Consider the following 21,903-nt stretch of genomic DNA (forward strand, 5'->3'; position numbering starts at 1 on the left):
ATATATATATATATATATATATATATTTATTCTATAGCAAAAAACAAGTTGTTTTCTGGATTGGGTTTCTTTTGTATTCCAATTGCCAATTTGCAGACTAAAACAGGAAACGCATGTTTTGTTTTGTTTTTAATTCCCATGAAAAACAGAAAAACAAAGTGATGCATTGATTGTTTATCTTGTTATGAATCAAATTGAACACAGTTTGTCGTTGTGTTTTCCTATTTGTCGTTGTGATTTGCACTTCAGGGCCACCGTAGTTCAGGCATTTGGACTGGCAAACTTTGAAAACTTGTAATTAGTGAATGTGTTATGAATCAAACTAATTTTAAAATTTAACTTAAAACTTTTAAGTCTAAAACCGTTATGGATTGAAATTGGGTAAATATAAGATGAACAAGAGGAAAACACAGTCAGTGAACTGACCTCAGAGTCTCCAGTCTACAGTTTGGACTCTCCAGTCCAGCAGACAGATGCTTCACTGCTGAGTCAGACAGACTGTTCCGGCCCAGGTCCAGCTCTCTGAGGTGGGAGGGGTTGGACTTCAGAGCTGAAGCCACAACTTCACAGTGAGTCTCTGAGAGTCCACAATCAGCAAGTCTGTAATGCAGATAGCATACATACAATATACACTTTAATAATCAATATAGATTCTAGGCATTTTGGTCACTAAACAAACTAAGATGTGATGAATAGCTCAGTTATCTCTGTTGGCAGAGCTGGTCGGCCATTAATCACAAGGTTGGTGGTTTGAAACTTGAGCTCCTTCTGTCCACATGTCCAAGTGTCTTTGAGCAACACACAATCCAAAATTGTACGTGTATGTAAAAAAATGTAAGTCACTTTGGACAAAAGTGTCTGAAAATGAAAGTAATGTAAATGTGTCATGTTGTGATTTAGGCTACCCTTCAAATCAAAGTTGAGTTATTCAGTAACTCTCCTCACTCTCTCTGCTGCTGTACTGCAGACTTTTTAATGTGATTCTCTGTTTTGGTTCCATCTTGCAGACAAAGGCAAAGAAAATGGAGTTGCATTTATGCTTCTATAAAGTCCACAGTGATTGCTTCTTATTTGTCTTAAATGTCTCCTCGCTTTGCTCACTTGAGTTGTATCCTTGTGTCTTAGTCCCTCCCACCTAAGATACAAGGGAGAGATGCAGGAAAAGATGTGAGGGAAGAAGAATCAAGGAAACATGTTTTTGGACGTCCTCTCCTTTCAGGCGTCATCTGAAGTGACGTCAGCTGTCAGTCTACAGGTGTTAACAGCTCCTCAGTGTTTTTTCATGTGCTGGAGTTTAAATGTGATGTAGTGTCTAAAAAATGAATAATGGCGTACAGTTACCACTGCCAGCACAGTGATGTAGTGATGTCCTCCAACATGACAAAAGACAACGTGAAATATCTCTGCATGTTTCTCCTGAAATAAACTGTTTGACAAACATCTGCATGTTATATTGTGAACAGATCCATCAAACAGTTTGTAACTGCTCAGACACTGAATACACATTTCTACTGGCAGCAACTTTTTCTAAAATATATTTCTTATTTGCATCTGCATTCATTGATATTCTGTTTGTAAATTCATGTTATGATGAGAATGTCTCGTAATTTGTAGGAATAATTTAAACTTGTAGTTTATATGTTTTAAGGAAAGAGGAAATATGTAAATATATCTGACATCAATGTTTACTTTCTACCTTGTCACAGTCTGGCTCTATGTATCTTCCTCTCAGCTCTGAGTGAGTCTGGCTCTATGTGACTATCTAGTCATGTACAGTGCTGGTTATGGAGCGGCTTGTTTAGTGTTGGCTTAGTTACTCTTCATCTAGACATCACTCTCTTAGGTTGTATTTATCCATCATCATTTATGTGTTACACTTCTGTTATCCAGTCCTTTTGCTCATGTAATTTTACTCATTCATACGATGAGTTGCCAGTTTTTATGAGCATCTTATTTCACCACAGTAGTGATGTCTGTATATAGTTTGTGTTCAACATTAGATGCACTATGCCACTCACATTTGCCCTGCTATCACTGCAATCACCTCATTCCCCTCACCTGAGCTTCCCGCTCATCTCCCTACACACAATCGATCAGGAGACAGTTTCACCTTTCTCACTGCTGTTATATAGGAGCATGTGTTTAGTTTAAGGAATTGTTATGAGGAAAATGTAATCTGAGACACTACTGCATTTTATTTTATAGGAACATCATCACTGTGTTTTTGGGGGTTTAAGTTTTCTGTTTGCTCTGTGTTTCCTTCCTGTGTTCATGTACTCCTCCCCAGCCTGCTTTTCCCTCCTCACTTTCCCTCCACACCTGCCCTGCATCAGCCTCATTAGTCCTGCCCTGCTCCCTGTGTCTTCACCAGCCAATCAGCTTCTTTCCTGTTCTCCTGCTGCACCTGCACCTCATCCCCTCTTCAGTTCAGTTTTATTTAAGTCCTGGTTTTCAGTTCAGTCTTGTTGGATCCTTTGTTCTGTGTTCTGCCTGCACTCAGACCAGGATAAAGATTTATTCTTTAAGTTCCTGTTGCCTGCAGTCTCCTGTGTTTGGGTCCACCTGCTCTGCTCTTCACAACATACCTGACGCACAGGGATTTTCAGCCTCATAGAAACTGATATTTAATTAAAATGTGTTTTCTGCTGACAGACAGCAGACTCACCTTCCCTCCCTGACTATATCATCCATGGCACAGGATGTCAATTTCCGGGTCACCAGAGGAGAGAGGAGACATGAAATAAGGTCATGAGAAGCACCCATAATATCAGAGTGTCTCCACAAAGTTAAAATGAAATTGTCTTGCTCATAAAACCTGAGCAGCTTCAAACTGAGTCTCTTCAATTATCACCGTGCACTCACAGCAATTAAGTGTTATCAGCAGGAAGAGCTTTGTAGACTTTTTATGCCCTGGGTTTCGCCTCTCAGGCTTCATACAAGCTGGTAGCTGCAGCAGATCACAGATATTACATGTATGTGTCTGTATATAAAATAAACAGACACATTATAGAAAGGTACAGCAGGTACTGTCCACTGGAAAATACTGTTGTCTGTTGTGATGAAATAATGACTCTTTAAACATTTTCAACTAAAACTTCAAACCTGAAGATATTTTGCTGGATTTGTATTAAACCCAAAGAAAACTTGAAGGTGAACAATAAACTGTAAAATCATTATAAATAAACAGAATAACTGTGTTTACTAATGTGAGGTATAAACACACCAACAATAATAAGTTTTTCTTGCTCTCATAGCATTTGTAACATCTGAAGAACATTTGAAGTGAAGCACTAAAAGTCAGAGTCGTCATGTTCACATGCACAAACCCTCAGTGGGATAGGTGCTGGATACAAAATCTATTCAACTGGGATCAGGGCCGCTGCTAACCATTGTGAGGCCCTAAGCATAATTGATCATGGGGGCCCAGTTTTCTCTTCTTCCATCTTTCAGCTTTTTTTCAGAGATTCATGTTGTCTCTTACTTGCCATTATGCCTCATTCAGGGGCAGAGCTAGACTCTCAGCACAGAGGGGGCGAAGCATTCTCAAGGGGCCTTTCTAAAACAGTCATTTTAAAATTCACAACTGTAAAATAGCTGATGTATCCTATTCATAATCACAAATTGTTATTGAATCATGCAAGCCTATGTCTCAGGAAACATACAGTGAAGCCACTTTGAGACAAGCTTGTTCTGAAGAACAAAAAAGAAAACAGGTTGCCAGCCGCGTTCAAATGTTTCAGCACTGAGGACAGCATGTGGTGCTCTACATACACCGACTGACCAACAGTTCAGCACCACCACCAATAGATAGAGACAAGCCAGGTGCTCTGTCTCCGCACCATGTCTTTCTAACACGGGAATAACATAAACATAAAATAGACACAGCGGTCCACAACACTACAAGGCCTATTCAAATACAAAGAGGACAGTCTGCAACACCACAGGCAGTGACACAGACAGGTGCTGAGATGCGGTAAACATGGAGTTAAACAACATATTAATCTAACATTATGGCTGATTTCTTCCTAACCAACTTTTAAGTTAATAAAGACTAATTATGGATGTTTCAGTCACCAGTTGTTGTCCCTGCTTAGACTGCTGTAGTTTAGTGTATCGTTAGTCCATTTGTGTATTTCTCCATCCTCCATGGAACAAAATAATCCAAACAGTTTAACAAACTTTCTACATTTCACGGTCCCTTTTAAAACTCCATCCTCCTCTCCGTCATGGTGGCAAACCTGCCAACCACTTAGTCCTTATTAGTGTTTATGTCCCGCTCAACACACAGCAAAGTGAGGTTGGATAGTTTGGTCTCATCCACACACGAACGCAATCAGCTCTTAATGAGCCTCAGAGGGCTGAAACTTTGTCTGACAAGTTTCTTTCACCATAAACATAAAAAGATGCGAATATCTCATATTTTGGATAAAGTTTTCAGCAAAGTTAGTCATAAACTTTGAATCGCTGCTTCTGCGGTCTTCACTTCCCGCAGAGTCAACGAGCAGAAATACGGACAGCGCCACTCTGCGATTGCAACCCACACTGTGGTGGGAGGGGGGATTACACCCATTGTGATAAGAACTACCATAGAGAATGAATAAAAGAAGCTGAGAGAGTTAAGTTCTGCTATCCCTGCTGCACCCGCGGGGTCGAGCGCCACGTCCCCAGCGGGCTGCTACTGAGCGTGGGCCCTGGGGCGGCCCCACGGTCGCTCCACTTGTGGCCTCATTCAAAAACAGCTTGATGAAGCAAGTTAAAATGTCAAACTTCAGGCGAGAGGCAGATAGTAGGCTACAAGCGAACCGAAGCAAGCTCCGAAGCGAACAGATGAGGGCTCTGAAGGTTGTACCATCTCGAGGAGGGGGGGAGGGACTCTTTTTATATGTTAGGTAAAAACATCTAATTTGCCTGAATTGAGTGATAGGGTACATACAATGAAAAAACCAACGGCGGACCTGTCCGTAACTAATTTATATATGTTTTCAATTTGTGTTAAAATGTAATAATGTGATAATTATCATGACATTTTGATCAACCTTAATTTTGGGGTCCCTGGCCTGGTAGTTGAGGCCCCACGCGCTCTGCGTCCTCTGCGTATGGGAGCGGCGGCACTGACTGGGATACAAGGAGAACTCACACACTGGAATCACAGCTCCATTTAAATTTACTGGTAACATTTCAACCAATTACAGGTCTTCCTCAGACATTTACCCACAGGAGCGAAATGAAGGATATTTATATCAAAATGACCAGTGACATAATCAATGTGTCAAGATATCCTCATCACAAGGAAAACATATTTCTATTCACATTAATGTTTTTATTTTCATAGTGATGAGGATATCTTGACACATGTGAATGTGCTTGCAGGTACTTACATTACTTGCTCACTGTTACGGTGCCTGAAGATTCGCTAGTGCCTCCCCTTTCTGTCTCTCTGTGTATGTTGTGTGTGTGTGTGTGTGTTGGCCTGGGCGTGGCTCTCCTCGCTCCCAGCTCTACACTCCTGTCTGCAATCAGCTCATCAACTCTCCCAGTCTGCTCACCTGCCTCTTAACAGTTCATCAGTTTGCAGTATATCTACCCCAACTCTTCATTTCCTCATCGCCAGATTGTTGTATCTACTCTTCAGTGCTCCTGGACCACCACTCACCTGCCTGCCTGCTCTCCAGCCCACTACCACCTGCTCCCTTCTGCCAGCCCTTACCGTTCTTCCTCACTCCTCTCAGCCCTCCAATCCGCTGCCTCAACCCACTTCATCCCAACTCCATCCACCTCCATTCCCCTCTTCCCTGGCAATAAAGCCTTCTTTCATTCACCTTCACTCAGGTCTGTGTCTGCGTTTGGGTCCACATTGCAAACCACTTACTTTTTTCTATAGAAGCAAACCCATTTATTTCATTTTAATGTATCAGCGCCAATGTTCATCAAATAAAAACACTCCAACTTGTAAAGTATCAAGTGTGTTGTCAATACTTAGTTGGACGACTGCCGCAACAATTATAAACTGACTGTCTGCTCCTGGAACGTCTGCAGCAGCGGAGTCGCAGCAAAAAGTAGCAGAGTGAGACGTCTGTTCTCTGTCCTGCTGCTGTAAACAAACGTGACGCTAGCTGTTAATGAGCAGCTGCTCTCATGTCTCCCTGGTCTCAGTGCTTGTTTTCAGCAGCAACTCTATCCGGATTGCAGGTGTGTTGCTCCGGTTCTGGTTCTAAGCAGCGGTCGGCTGTACACGGAGAATGACCCGCTGGCAGCAGCCTGAAGCCCGCCATCACTAACTCTTAAATAAAAGATCTAAACTAAACATCTAATATTAAAGATCAAAGTAAGCGCTCTACGTATGAGCATCAATGACGATTATCTTATTTTGTAAAATGTCCGGTGTAACCGGTAACACCGGTGTTGTCACAAGTTTGTTAATCAGTGGGGAAATTTCTTCACCGTGGCGTCATGAGTGTGCATGTGTGAATCTTTACTGTAATACTGATGGCAGCTTTATAATGTTGATAATCACATCTGGACTTACCGAGCCTTTCTGCAGTTCCTCACAGCTGGGATCAGTCTCAGTTTTCCCTCCCTTGATGTGTTGTACTTCTTCAGGTCCAACTCATCCAGAACCTCCTCTGACATCTGCAGCATGTAGGCCAGAGCTGAGCAGTGGATCACAGAGAGTTTCTTCTCTGATCTGTTCTCTGACTTCAGGAACTCTTGGATATCCTGATGTACTGAGTGGTCGTTCATCTCCATCAGACAGTGGAAGATGTTGATGCTTCTGTCAGGAGAGATATTGGTCTTCTTCTTCTTCAGGTTGTTGATGGCTTTCTGGATGATTTCTGGACTGTTCTCTGTCTGACCCAGCAGGCCTCCTAAGAGACTCTGGTTGGACTTCAGAGAGAGGCCATGAAGGAAGCGCACAAACAGATCCAGGTGACCATTTTTACTTCTGAGAGATTTCTCCATGGCTCTCTTCAGGAAGTCATCCAGAGATGAGTAACTGTGGTATTTTCCCAGGAAGTCCTTCAGTGCCTTTGTGTTCCTGCTGGTGTAACAGTGGTACATGTAGACTGCAGCCAGAAACTCCTGAACGCTCAGATGAACAAAGCAGTAGACTGTTTTCTGGAAGATCACACTATCTCTTTTGAAGATCTCTGTACAAACTCCTGATAACACTGAGGCCTCTGTGACATCAAGACCACACTTCTTCAGGTCTTCTTGGTAGAACAGGATGTTTCCTTTCTCCAGATGTTCAAACGCCAGCCTCCCCAGCTTCAGAAGAAGTTCCCTGTCAGCCTCCGTCAGTTCCTGTGGACTCGTCTCATGTCCTTCATCATACTTGTGCTTCTTCCTCTTTGTCTGAACCAGCAGGAAGTGTGAGTACATGTCAGTCAGAGTCTTGGGCAGCTCTCCTCTCTGGTCTGTAGTCAACATGTGCTCCAGAACTGCAGCAGTGATCCAGCAGAAGACTGGGATGAGACACATGATGTGGAGGCTCCTGGATGTCTTGATGTGTGAGATGATTCTGCTGGACAGCTCTTCATCACTGAATCTCCTCCTGAAGTACTCCTCCTTCTGGGCGTCAGTGAAGCCTCGGACTTCTGTTACCCTGTCAACACATGTGGGAGGGATCTGATTGGCTGCTGCAGGTCGGGAAGTTATCCAGACCAGAGCTGAGGGAAGCAGCTTCCCCTTGAAGAGGTTTGTCAACAGCACGTTGACTGATGACTTCTGTGTGACATCAGACACGACCTTCATGTTGTTGAAATCCAGTGAAAGTCTGCTTTCATCCAGGCCATCAAAGATGAACAAAACTTTCCAGACAGCGAGCTTCTCTGCTGTGACCTTCTGTAATGTTGGATGAAAATCATGGATCAGCATGAGCAGACTGTACTGCTCATCTTTGATCAAGTTCAGCTCTCTGAACGAAAGCAGAATCACCAGACTGACATCTTGGTTTTCCGAGCCCTCTGCCCAGTCCAGAGTGAACTTCTGCACTGAGAAGGTTTTTCCAACGCCAGCGACGCCGTTGGTCAGAACGACTCTGATTTCTTTCTGTTGGTCAGGTAAGACTTTAAAGATGTCGTGACACCTGATTGGAGTGTCATGGAGGGTCTCCATCTTGGAAGCTGCTTCAAGCTGCCTCACCTCATGTTGGGTATTAACGTCTTCACTCTGTCCCTCTGTGATGTAGAGCTCAGTGTAGATCCTGTTGAGGAGGGTTTCACTTCCTGCTTCATCAGTTCCTTCAGTCACGCATTCACATCTCCTCCTCAGACTGTTCTTATGTTCATCTAAAACCTCCTGCAGACCACTTTCTGCTGAAAGAGAAGAATAAAATGTATAATTAAAAAGAAATATGTCTGACTGTGTTAATTTTCAGTGGGATAGAGGAGGTAGATTCCTATCCTGTTTTCAGAGATGATGACATCAGCAGACAGATCTTCAGTCTTACTTTGTACAGTGCTGGTCTGACTGTCTGTCTGCAGTCCAGGTCTTGTTCTGGATCTTTCTCCACACTGGGGACAGGAGGAGTTTCCTGATGGAGCAGACTGGTCCCAGTATGAGGTGATGCACTGTCTGCAGAACCAGTGTCCACAGCTGGTAGAGACTGGATCCTTCAGGACGTCCTGACACAAAGAACAGCAGGACAGTTGCTCCTCCACAGAAACACCCCTCCTCTTCCTCTCTCTGTGGACATGAACGAATTCTTTATGACACATGACATTAGTGGTGGCCAACCGACAGCTCACAAGTTGATGCAGCTCTTTCCCTCCATGAACAGTCCAGACTGTCAGTATTTGGACAGTTACACAGTTTTTTGATCTTCAGGCTCTGAGCTTCAGCACATTCAATTCAAATAAAATAATATATACTATAATTACAAGGGTTCAGAAGTAATTAGACAGACACAACAATGAACCAGCAAAGGCAGAGAGTTTATAAAGGTTCAAAAATTAGCTTTGCAAATGTTTCATGAGGGTTAGGGTTAGGGTTTAACACATTTGTTAGACCACAAGGATTCACACAATAATGTGTTTTGGTCAGTAAGTCAATGTAAACATGACTTTTGTCTGTTAACAAGAAAACTCCACAGGGCTCCTTAATGATGATAAAGTGGAATCTGACTGTGTATCAGGCTGCAGCATCATTACATTTCAAATATACAGGCACAGCTGAAACTGTTGGTACCCTTTCATTTTATGAAAATAATGCACCATTCACCCTGAACTATAGGCAGATTATGAGACAATGGGCCCCTGGATACGGATGCATGAAGGATTCACACAATAATGTGTTTTGGTCAGTAAGTCAATGTAAACATGACTTTTGTTTGTTAACAAGAAAACTCCACAGGGCTCCTTTAAGCTACTATGAGACATTAAAAGTCAGGAAAAATAAGCAGGAGGCAACTGAGCAAAACAGAAAAGTCCACTTGTGAAAAATAACAGACTGCTGCTCTTTTGTCTTGTGTTGTGGTGCTGAACAGAGAGCTCTGCTAAATATCTTCATAATGCATCTTTTCATCTGTGTTTCTCTCTCTCACTGTTTCTGCTATAATCTCTCTCCCTCTGTGTCAGTGTGATACAACAGTTTTACACATTTAACTTTTCCCAAACGTTAAATGTCAGACTCAGTTTCCTCTGCTGCAGTGGTCAGTCTGCAGTGATAAATCAGCTGCAGCAGGCTGTTTGTATACATTTCCATTACTTCCTCCCATATTTTGTGTCTTTGAACAGGAACACGTTAAGACACATTTTACCTGCACAAAACCCCGGTGCAGTCCTTTAGTAAATAAGGAGACACAATGTGACTTGTTACTAAATCCTTAGTAAATATCACCCTGGGTTACCTGCTACTACTTTAGATTGTTAGACTGGAAAATCAGATAGCAATAGCAGCCCTGTCTCTGTCTCTGGTTAACATGTACATGAAGATCTGTTCTAGATTACAGCTGAATGGAAGCTAGTTCATTATTTCTTTCCACTGTGTTTCCTTCATATCTACACTACAACCTTAATGAAACCATCTCACTGAATCATCTTCAGGTCAGTTTACAGTAGAAACAGTCTCTTACTTTGTGTCTGAGGGTCCAGGTTCATTACTGAAGACTGGAGGACGACGTTTAGACCTGTCACTCTTCATAGACAGACAGCTGGATATCAGAGACTCTGCTCCGTCCTCCTCTTCCTCCAAATCCTTCATCTTCGTTACATCACTGTGAGGACGCAGAAACCAGGAAAAGAACAAAGAAAACAACGTTTGAAGACATCAACACTGTGATTTCATATTTTTCTGACACAGTTTAATCAACTAAACAATTCATCAGGAAAATAATCAGCAGATTGATCAATAATGACAGTAATCATTATTAGCAGCCCTGATATTAACACTCACCCTGCCTCAGACTGTTTTCCTCCCTCTGCTCTGTTGACTTTAAAATGGAGTCTGACTGAATACTTTCAACTTTGACAGTTCCTCCCTTCTTCCTTTATACTGCCGTGTGTGTGTGTGTGTGTGTGTGTGTGTGTGTGTGTGTGTGTGTGTGTGTGTGTGTGACTCCCTCATTGTACTAAAAACAGTTTTCTGGGGGTTTATTCCAGAAAGCAGGTTGAACAAACTCTGAGTCTAATGTAACAGGGTCAGTAAATGACTTTTGCATGTTTTTATTTGTATGATGTTATTTCACTTTGCATGTTGTTGGTTGACGCTTTTACTTGTTTTGCTGTGTAACTTTTTTATTCTTGATCATTTGGTGTGTTTTGAATGTGTTTATGTGTGTTTTAAGTATTGATTATTTTGCATGATGAACTGGGCAGTAATGATACTGGGAGAGACACATCTCCAGTCATCCCACTAATTGCAGAATGAGCGACAAGCTGAGGAACCGGAGGACGCGGAACACACGAGCAGACGGCCCGGTTCGGAGAAAGAACCCAGAGACAGAGTCTGGAGCGGTTCGACACGACAGACAGCCACCAGCCAGCGACCCCGGAGTTACCGTTGGACTACATGCAGCAGCCAGTGTCCGCCAACGCAGCTTCACTCGGGTCTGGGTCAGCAGTTGGTCAGCTGTCGCCCAGAAAACCGCGAGTATCCTCCCAGAGAGGCAGACGGGGAGGACTGTAACTGAAGACAGGAGTGTTCGGCCCGCAGTGGGGAACTCTCTACCCGCTCTGGTATCTCTGCTCGTCCGCAGATCCCACGGAGTTGATGTGAGAGGAGGCGGGAACTCGGAGTTAATAAAAGTAGTAAGAGCTTTCTATAAACATTATTAACAGATGACTAATTATCTCCATATATTTGTACATCAGACACTGAGACAGTTTTTGGTAAATAAGCTTTATTGAATAAAATATGACAGATGACAGCGGTGAGTTTACTTATATTTTGTCTGTTTCATGACGTCTCGCCCTGAATTCTTACATATAAAAGCAATGTCAAAATTGTCCAGCAGATTTCGCCATTTTGACCATCAAATGCTTTGAAACTGAAGCATTTTCAACACAACTGCTTCATATTGATTCACTGCTTCAGAAAGCTTCATTTGTCCCATAACTACAGTAAATATTATCAGCTGTACTCACTAGTGTTTGGCAGAGACTCTACTGTGTGTGAGAAAGTTCTGATGATACAAGTTTATTTTTTCTTCTCAGAGAAACAGGTTTGTCCTGACTGCAGCTCTGTGTGAGTGTGTGTGTGTGTGTGTGTGATGTTGAGAACAATCATCAATAATCATCATCAATAATCACAGAAGATGTGAAAATGTTTTTAATAGCTGATAATGAAACAGCTACAGCAGATCAGTTCCAGCTCAGATGAACAGCTGGAGGTCGACTGATTAACCAGATCAAACTAGTTTTCAGTGTCACATTAAAGTGTTGAAAATCAAAATATTCCCTGTCAGCAGTAAAGCCTTTAAACTGGGATTCATTTTCTTCAGTAAAAACTGAGTTTGAAGAATCACTTTGGATGCTGAGAACAGACATTTGGGATTAATCAATACTAAAAATAATTCTTAGTTGCAGCCATGAATCATTTTCAATAACTCTTTACTGAATGACATGATGGACTTTTATACTTCCACTCCACTACATTTCAGAGGGAAATATTGAACTTTCTACTCCACTACATTTATTTGACAGCTTTAGTTACTTTTCAGCTGAAGATTTGACACAATGGATAATATAACAAGCTTTTCAAATACAACACATGACTTTTACTGCAGTAAAGGATCTGAGTATTTCTTCCACTGCTAGTAATTAGCTGACTCTTGATTGTACACTGATACAAAATAAGGAGGAAAATCAACATGAAACAGACGGCTGAGCTTCAGGTCTTCACAGGTTTGTTTGTTTAAACTTCATGTATGAACACAGGCAGGTCTGTTTTATTGGACCCATGAAGACCTCCAGGCTGAGCTGGAATTGTCTCACACACAGACAGACTTCTACATCATTAATCCCGGGTAGTATTTGCTCAGATTAGGACTGCTCGCTGTGTTTTGAGCACCATGAGATGCTACTGGTTCCCTCCTGAGTCAGTTTGAGTCCAGCTCCATGTCAGCAGAGAGGAAACAGAACTGCTGCTGGACAAACAGAAAACAGAAAAACAGCATCTACAGTCTGACAGTCCAGTGCTGAAACTCCACTTTCTGTCCGCTTCATCTCACAGTTCAAATGATTTTCTACAACACTCCAGATGGATCATATCATTTCATATCTATCTCATTTATGTTTTGAATGATAGTGTTCATTACAGCTACAATAAGGGCAAAAATATCCTAATATTAATAATAAAAATATGTTTTCATGCTGATGTGAACAGATCTGCAGAGTAAAGGTTGGACAGACTGACGCTCAGTGAAAAAAATACAACTTCACTCTGAATATTATTATTAAATACCTTGACAGATGAATCTAAACATTCGTGTATCATTGGTTTAATGCTGCACCATGTAGATTGTATTTTCTATCAAAATGAGCAGCAGCTACAGAGACACTTAACATCAGGCTACAACATGCTCAGAGATGTCCACTGTCAAGGAATAAGAGTCCAAAACTAAACACTACTAAGATTCTAAGTCTTCCATCAACGTGTTTCTGTGATCAGATGCTTGAATATCAACACTGGACTTAACAGAGCAGCTTCCTTCAACACAACCACAGTTCACTAAACTTCACATCAATAATATGAAGCTTTCACCAGAAAACATCAAAGTCCAAACTGGGTTTAGTACTTAACAAGTGAAATAATCTGAGATGAAATCAAAAATGATCAACTGACTGTGGATGTTCATTCATGAGCTTCAGAAACAATATTTGATGGAGAAAATCTGATCTAAGCACAAAGATGAAACTAAACTAAACTAAAGGTCAAATATCACAGCTCTATTCACTGAATGAAGGCCATGAGATCTGCTTGAAAGCTTCCATGCTAGTAAGTGGCCCTTTGTGCTTTGATTATAAAGTATATGGCCAAAAGTAAAGGGACAGCTGAGTGGTTCCTTTCCCCTAAAACTGTCTACTTGTGACTCTGCATCACAGGCTGCATCTGTCTGTTGGTTGTGAGCAGTTCAGATCAGATTATATTGTTTTCTGAGTCCTGGAGACATAAAATGATGTCAGCATGCTAACAAACATACGTGTAATGACAATGCTAACATGCTGATATACAGCAGGTATAATGTTTAGCGTCTTCACCATCTTAGTGCAGCATGTTAACATGTTCTGAGGCTGATGGGAACCTCATTCCTTCTGAAGGTATTTGCTCATAAAGCAAAGTATTGACAAATGAAATGTTGAGCTGATGATGCATGGTGGACAGTCAGAGGATCACTAAAGTTATTAGGGTTCATCCTCTAAGCCACGTCTGCCAGCATGGAGAAAAGTCAACCTTTTGTGTTTGTGCAGCAGAAATATGTTTTTGATGATTTTCTATGGATTGATCTTGTGACTCTTTGTGGGGGTCCTGACTCCCTGGTTGGGAGCCTCGTACTTTAGTGTCCTTTTGTTTCCTGGTTTGGTTGAAGCCACTTAGTCTCAATGAAGGAAAATCTTAAAGCTACAGCATACAGTGATATTTTACACAATAAACCTTGTGCTGACAGTTTGGGGAAGGACCTTACAGCAATTTTCAGCTGTCCACATACTTTTGGACATATAGAACATCACAAACATTCAAAGACATATTTCTGTTCCAAATTCTCTGATTGCAGCTTCTTAAATGTGAATATTTTCTGCTTTCTTTAGTCTCTATGACAGTAAACTGAATATCTTTGAGTTGTGGACAAAACAAGACATTTGATGACGTCATCTTGGACTTTGGGAAACAGTGTATTCAAACAAAAACAAAATAAAACAAAACAAAAACAACAACATGTTGATAGTTTGTTTCCTGTGGGAGGGGCTAAGAAGCATTTATTCTCTCTTTTTTATTTGGGTCCCATCAGCTTTTTTCCTTCTTACAAAACAACTATTTAAAATCAAGTTGCTCAAAAAAACAACAAAACAAAACAAGAAAAATCAAAACAAGCAAAATATAAAAATCAGAAATCAAGTGAAATAACTCTACGTTTCAAAACTGTGTTTGAAAAGTTGAAAGTAATTTAATATTTAAAAAAGTCAAAATAAATAGCTAAAATAAAATATAATAAAAATATACAGGACAGACTTTCTCATTGAAGTGAATGGGAAGATGTGTCCAAGGTTTTGGCTGGTATTGTATATAAAACTGGATGATAAAATATATTAAAAAAGAAGAAGTAAAAAAGGTTTTGTCTATGTGAGATTGATCAGTTTTTATTTTAGTGACTTTTTGAAAGAAAATCTACTTTTGATGCGTCTTTTTGTTGCAGCAGAAGAAGAAGTTTGTTTGATTATTACATCTGTGACAGAAAGCAGGATGTTGTAGTTTGTCACTAAAGAAATGTGGTAAAAAGATCTTTCTCTATGTACGCTCACTAAGAAGGTCATCATCAATAACTATTGTTTGAAATATGCCAACTCAGAAAGAATGGATGACTGAAGCTACAGAAATGATGAAGTTAGAAAAGGAAGCTTTTAGACTGTAAAATAATGAGACAGAATCCATGAAACATGAGCACCAGTGGAAAAGTCCTTAATGTCACAATACAAATCAATCCAACCTTTTCATTTGATTTGACTTTTTTCTCTTTATTTGAATGAATTGAATAGTTGTTGTCTTCTTCTTCTGTCAGTGCTGCTCTACAGTATGAACACTGCATGCTGCCTGTGCTGTAAGATGTAAGTACAGTGAGAATTGAAGGACATTAATAAGGTTTATGACTGATATTGTTTGAGGGTAAAGGCTTGCTTCAGATTTTCACATTGTTTTGGGAGCGTTAGAGATGGTAGGACTCAGTTGTTTCTTCATTAACTGTCAGAATTCTCTATTTTCTGTCTTTGTCTTTGTACTTTTGCGAGTCAATAAAAAAAGAAACATGGTAAATTATTACAAATGACATTTTACATAAATATTACAAGACTAGATTTGATTTGAGTCTCGATAATCGTTTTTGCATCTCAGAGAAAAACTAAAGTGTCTCTCAGCAGAACTGTGTTAATCCAAAAATGTGCCTATTAGATATGGCATACATTAAAAACACTTATTAGGACAACAACAACAATAATAATAATGATAATAACAACAACAACAACAACAACAACAATAATAATAATAATAATAATAATAATAATAGTAAAGATAAAAAGCTTTGTGAAGTGCTGTGTATAGATAGAGCAGAAAGATACATTATACAACAATATAAAATGATAAAAAATAATAAGAAATAATACATCATAAAAAAACACTACAAAACCACATAACTAAGAGGTATTAAGAAAACACTACAAAAACTCATTAATTGAAAGATAAACTTTGGAAATTGAAAATCCAAAATGAGAATGACTAAGAAAACTGACATTGCCACCTCTTGGACTGGACTTCATCACTTCTATGCCTGTGAAAAATAGAGATGAGATGTGATGTTGCTTTTCATTGAAATGTCTTGCAACAGGGCTGGTTACATCCTTTCTCTTAATAGAGCTCCAGTGTTTACTTACAGCCTGATGCAAATGACTTGTTAAATATTGTTATGAGATATAAACTATTCATTGTGACATCATATGTTTGCATATAAAAGCTAGATACCTTTAATATTTACACACAGAGCAAATCTGAAATGTCATCTGGAGCCATGAAGAGCCTTTAAAAGTAATCAATCAAATCTTTACAATCAATCCTAAAACAAACAGGTAACCAGTGAAGTGATGATAGAAATGGAGTAATATGATCTCTTTTCCTGCTTTTAGTTCAAAGTCTGACAGCAGCAGTGTTCTATGCTGGTTTTATAGATATTATTTGAATATGTTTTAATGGTGAAAACAGGACTGGACGAGCTGCTGATATGATCATCAAAACTTAGACTGGAATCAAAAATACAAAGTTTTTCACCACAGAACCAAGATATGATGTAGGAACATCACCTTTATTAATACAAAATCCTTGTTTGAAAAGGGGCACCACTTCCCATTATTTGTCTAATTCAACTGTGCCGGGAAGAAACACAGAAACAACTTATCAGTCTCACGTTTGATGTAGTGTGTTACAATGCAGTGATCTAATTCTCTGCTTAAATTGAAGCCACAGACAACGACATGCTGATAAAGATATATTTATTGAACTAAATAATGAACAGTACATAAATGAGATTTCAATGCAAACAGATAAATGAATAATCAACCAGAATAAATGTTCTAAATGGCATATATGAAGTTATGGATGAATGATGGTGAAATGTTAATAATAGCGTAATTAACGGAGAACTAATTCTTCTCTTAACTTCTCTAAGGAATCAACCAGAGAGTTCAATTTAAACGACACCAACTCTTAATCATGAAGGAGATGGAGAGCAGGAGTAGCGTTGTTCAGCCTACTTTGCGTGGTGAGTTTCCTCTCATGAGCGTTGCGGGAGCCTTTAAGGAGAAGTGATGTCGTTACAGCTTCTTCAGGTGATTCTCCAGATCACCACAGGGTTCACCGTTACAAAGACGGATAAAGGTCTTGAAACCTTGAAGAGGTATTGATCCATAGAGAGCGGATCGTTTTAATTGAAGTCTCTGACTGAATGACTTTCTTACTAAATAACTCCAATAATAATCTCGCCGGCTGAACGAAACTATACTTCAAAATGAAACGCGTGAAAGAATTTCAACATAAAATTTGTTTTACTGAAGTAACAATACTGCACGTAGCTTAAAGGGGAAAACAGTTAACTTAGAAGATCACATGATACGAAAGAAAAAGTGTGGAGAAAATCAAAATGGCGGAAGTCTTCAGGACGCAACGTACGTCTACGTAGCAGAGTATCGGGGTGTCAGAGAGAGCGAGCGTAGCCAGCACACTGTTTTTATAAGATGGGCCTGTGTGGGTGGAGATAGATGTTCTCCCGCGCAAAAGAAAACACGTGATCTTCCCTGAGTTGATTACATTTCAACCATTCAACTATCTCACCATGATCATCCAGATTTAACCCTAAATTGCAAATGTACGATACGTTACTCAAATGTTCAGAGACACACATCTATAATGTAATCACCATCACAATACCTGAATTTAATCCTTTGATGAGGTTAAAACAGAATGTAGTTTGTTGGCTATACATCCATTAACACACAAAGTTAACAATCATCAGTGCAGCTTAATTAAAACATACTATAGTTATTTAACAAATTACTTTTCATACTAGCTAACATACTTTATAACTACTAGTGTTACTTCTTTGTTTATCAAAGTATCTTTCATACATATCACATTCCTACTGAGTTATATAGAGTTTAATGGCAATTTAATAGATATTACAATAATAAAACATTATGCATCATGCACTGGGAGAGGTCTGTCTTTAACATTCAACCTCATTGAAAGTTGTCCACTAGATGGCACTGTGGTTCCATTACTATGGAACAATTAAAGCTAGATATTTCTATCTCAGCTATACTTTATCACAGAAAGATCGAGTTGGACTAGTTAAACAGGAATTACTTTGTGACCAATAATATATAGATTATAAGATGATTATATACTTAAGAAACACTGAATCAAACTTCTGGTTTTAAGGAACACAGAAAGTCTTAACTGAATTTACGACAGGTCTGGACTATCTTTATCTGAGGTCACACTAGGGTGAAAGCAACAGGGGAGGATGTGCTTTGGAATGTGTGTGTGTGTGTGTGTGTGTGTGTGTGTGTGTGTGTGTGTGTGTGTGTGTATGAGATTAGAAGGTGAAAAGAGAACATAAAATGTAGGTAGAGTTGTCCAAACTCATCAAACAAATGGATGAGGTTTCACTATGATAAACAGTCTCTCTGCATTTGTCCAAGGAAAGGGTCCTTTAATCTGGTATCCTCTGAAACTTGGGTTGGTAAAGCATGTAGCATCATTAGTGTCATAATTTCCATTTGGGATTGTCCCACACAGTTTGGGGAGAGTTTGGGGTGAGGAGATGGTTCTGTGAGGAGTCAAAACTGACATTTAAATGTGAACAAAGGGTTCTCAGTTTACCTGAGGGCATTTCCAGACGAAGTTGAATATACATCCATGTCTTTAGAGGTTAGAAGTTATTGTTGATTGAGCCCTGGCCTTCTTCGGGCTATTTTGGAGATTGCAGAAAAAACAAAGATCAACTGGTTCTCCTACAATGATTTGACCTGCATGCAGGTTTTCTGGACCAATGATAAATTCTTTCACAATTTAACTGAATGAAATTTGTGGACATCCAATCTGTCACATCTGTCACATCTGGACCCGTATTTATCAAGCGTCTCAGAGCAGGAAATCACTCCTAACTGGCCAAAAATGATCAGAGTGACGCATCTCTGCTTCTACTTTTGGGAGAAAAAGCCTTTTATCAACTTTCCAAACTTGGTAAATGATTCCTATCTCTGCCAATATTTAGGAGCTGCAGGAGATGGAGTTCAGGCAGAGATATTCCCTGAGAGGAGAGATGTTTTGGGAACGCTTGATGACACTGAGCTTATTAAAAGATTGTTTGGATTAAAACAGAATCATTAGTGAGACTGACTCTGTGTGTGATGCAGAGGAGAACACATGATGTTTCTACAGAACATCATTTAAATAAATACAGAATGTCCTCACAATGTTACACTTTATGGTAACGGGGAAAATGCAGCTGTGCAACAGTGACGATTCTGTCAGAGGCGACAATGATGGAAGTCATGAATCAAACTTTGATCTGGCTTAATGCACGTCGTAAAGATAATGAGCATGACGAGGGTCCTCAGTTACAGCCCACTAAAACTTTGATTTACACATAATCATGTCAGCTGCATAATGAAGGATATCTCAACTTCATTACAACAGCTCAAATATTTTATAGGCTTATTTTTTATTGAGGCTCCTTCAAATAACAGCAGAGCTACAGCCTGATATTTGAGAGAGGAGGATGCACCTGAACAATATATGTTTCTATTGTTACGCTGTATTTACCTTCATGTAGAGAACACAAGTTAACTTGGGGTGTAGTTGAAAGAGGAATTGGACAGTGGAAGAGAAGATGTTCTTCATGGAGAGGGTTTGCAACATGTGTCTGTGCAATATGTGCAAGATGCAGCACTATTACAGGCTGTGAAACCATGTGGCTGAACCAAGATCATTTCACACAGCTGAGTCTAATTACCTGTTATCTTCATTAACATATAGGCTACATTTATTTCTCAGACTTTCTTTACACTTTGTAAATATCATCTTATAATGAATTTTGGCATCATAGTTTTGTTCCATAACCTTGGTAAGTTACCTGCCTGGTTACCTGCCTATACACATAATATACCAAATTACCACTGTTTCATATTTCCAGCTGAGACTGTGAGAAAACTACAACACGTCATCATTATTTCTACTTTGCTGCTCTGACTATGGTAAAACAGCGACGTCTCACTCTCTCCCAGGAGTAATCCTTCTCCTGCTGACAGTCACAGTAAATTCTCAGTGAATTCTGCTTCATTAATTAGTTTTAGTCCTTGTTAACTCTCAGTGTGATTCTGAGACGCTTGATAAATATGGGCCCAGGGTCAGAGTCTGACTTATAACACCTGTTTTTAATCTTTTCTGCATCAAACAGCTCATGTATAACACATCTGTAAAGTGATGATTCAACAAAATCCAGAGATAACTGTTCAGTTTGTAGTCAGTTAAGAGACTTAAGTGAAGATGACAAAATCGAGATCCAGACTCCGGTTCAGATGGATCATCAGGATCCAGCTGATCCTCTCTCAACACACACTCCTGGATGTTCAGTCACACTCTGACAGAGATCATCACAATCTGATGAGAAAAGAAGAAACAACAGAGGTCATAAATCAGTGTTTAGTGAGACTCACTTCATCAGCTGTCAGTCAGTGATGCAGCACATCCAGTATAAAGAGCAGCAGGGACTTCAGTCCTGTTCAGACCAGAAGTGGAACAGCTGTGCAGCGTAGCCTGCTTCCTTTCAGCTCTCATGTTAACGTGTTGGAGTGAACACACTGAGCTCCAAGCTCACACACCTGCACAGACTTTTGCTATCAAGTCTGTTTACTCTGCAGATTTCATTCAAGTACACAGAGGAAATAAAGTGCTGAGAGTCATGAACACATCATTACTGCAGAAACAGAGACATTCACTCATCAGTTTACTGATGGATTTACTGTTGATACATGTGAACTGTTAGAAAAGTTGAAAGCTACAGAGTCTCTGTGGGATTTGAAGATCTTTCCTGCTGTTAAATCATCACATGACAATCAGTCAGAGCTCTCAGCTAAACAGCTGCTGTGATTCCTGGACTTCAGCAGAGGTTCTGGTCTGTATAAAGACCACATGGTTACTAAACGTAATGATGCTTGTGTGAAATCAGAGCCAGTGATTTGCAGGCTGCAGTCAGACTAATCTTAGAGCTCTGACAAAGATGAACTGATCAATTCTTTAGTGTTGAAATGAGAGAACAAACACTTTCAGATCAGATTTGATGGTAGGACAGTTTGATGATGAGGACCACTGTCTCTATACATCTTGTAAGGCTGTCAGCTGTAATCCAGCTTTATTTCCTGCAGACATCAACACAACAACAGTCGTCTTCACATCAACTCAAACACATGATCACAACAAGCTTCTGGCTGATCTGATTGGCTGACTGTTCTCTCTCTCTCTGTCTTTCTGTCCAATCCTGAAGCCTGTCACCATTCTCCTCTCACAGCTTCACTGAGGAAAGCAGCCACTGAGAAGGTTGAAGGTTCACCAGGAAATACTGGATCTTTGCTTTGATACTAACTGTGTTTAATACAATACTGCTGAAACCAGCACGGACTGACTCCAACTCTCTACTGACCTCAGAGTCTCCAGTCTACAGTCTGGACTCTTCTGAAGATCAGACAGCAGCTTCACGTCTTTGCTCCGCAGGTAGTTTCCTCTCAGATTCAGCTCTCTGAGATGGGATGAGGGGTTGGACTTCAGAGCTGAGGCCAGAGAATCACAGCTCATCTTTGACAAACTGCAGTTCCTCAATCTGAATAAAGAATAAATGACGTCACTTTAGAAAACAAAGTTCCTTTTTTAAATCATTCAATGTTTCATAATCTGTTCAGATGTGAAGAAGGTTTAGAAGCTGCTGGAACAGCCTTCAGAGGATCTGAGAGCAGCTGAAAATATACATATTTTTAAACATAAACTAAAAACCATTGGTTTAGTCTGGCTTTTATGTAGTGTTTTATCATTTTATGGTTTTATTATTTATACTTATTTTATTTATCATCAGGATTTATTCTATTTTGTTTATCAACATTTTACTGTTGATCATTATGAATTATTATATTTTATTTAATGTTTTATTAA

At 39.8% G+C, this 21,903-nt stretch overlaps 1 protein-coding gene and 1 long non-coding RNA gene across 10 annotated transcripts in view; both read right to left on the reverse strand.

The window, feature by feature from the left end:
• Positions 1-21,903, reverse strand: part of LOC122985148 (protein NLRC3-like) — an 84,943-nt gene that overhangs the window by 44,558 nt on the left and 18,482 nt on the right. For 3 of the 9 annotated variants that reach the window (XM_044355587.1, XM_044355596.1, XM_044355591.1), the window contains exons 1-3: positions 8,450-8,732; positions 6,527-8,315; positions 427-600 (exon numbers count right to left, since the gene is read on the reverse strand). In XM_044355587.1, coding sequence (XP_044211522.1) covers positions 427-600; positions 6,527-8,315; positions 8,450-8,717 — 2,231 coding nt within the window. In that variant the 5' untranslated portion in view covers positions 8,718-8,732. Of the gene's footprint in view, positions 1-426; positions 601-6,526; positions 8,316-8,449; positions 8,733-20,054; positions 20,362-21,400; positions 21,578-21,903 lie in introns of those variants that run through there. The other 6 variants (XM_044355588.1, XM_044355593.1, XM_044355584.1 and 3 more) reach the window with 4 other exon arrangements.
• On the reverse strand, positions 18,926-20,009 carry LOC122985207. The gene is made up of 2 exons (XR_006404054.1): positions 19,285-20,009; positions 18,926-19,226 (listed from the first exon to the last, which is right to left on the reverse strand). It is a non-coding gene; the product is annotated as an uncharacterized LOC122985207 (long non-coding RNA).

This window comes from Thunnus albacares, chromosome 7 (genome assembly GCF_914725855.1).
Source record: "Thunnus albacares chromosome 7, fThuAlb1.1, whole genome shotgun sequence".
Taxonomy (NCBI): domain Eukaryota; kingdom Metazoa; phylum Chordata; class Actinopteri; order Scombriformes; family Scombridae; genus Thunnus; species Thunnus albacares.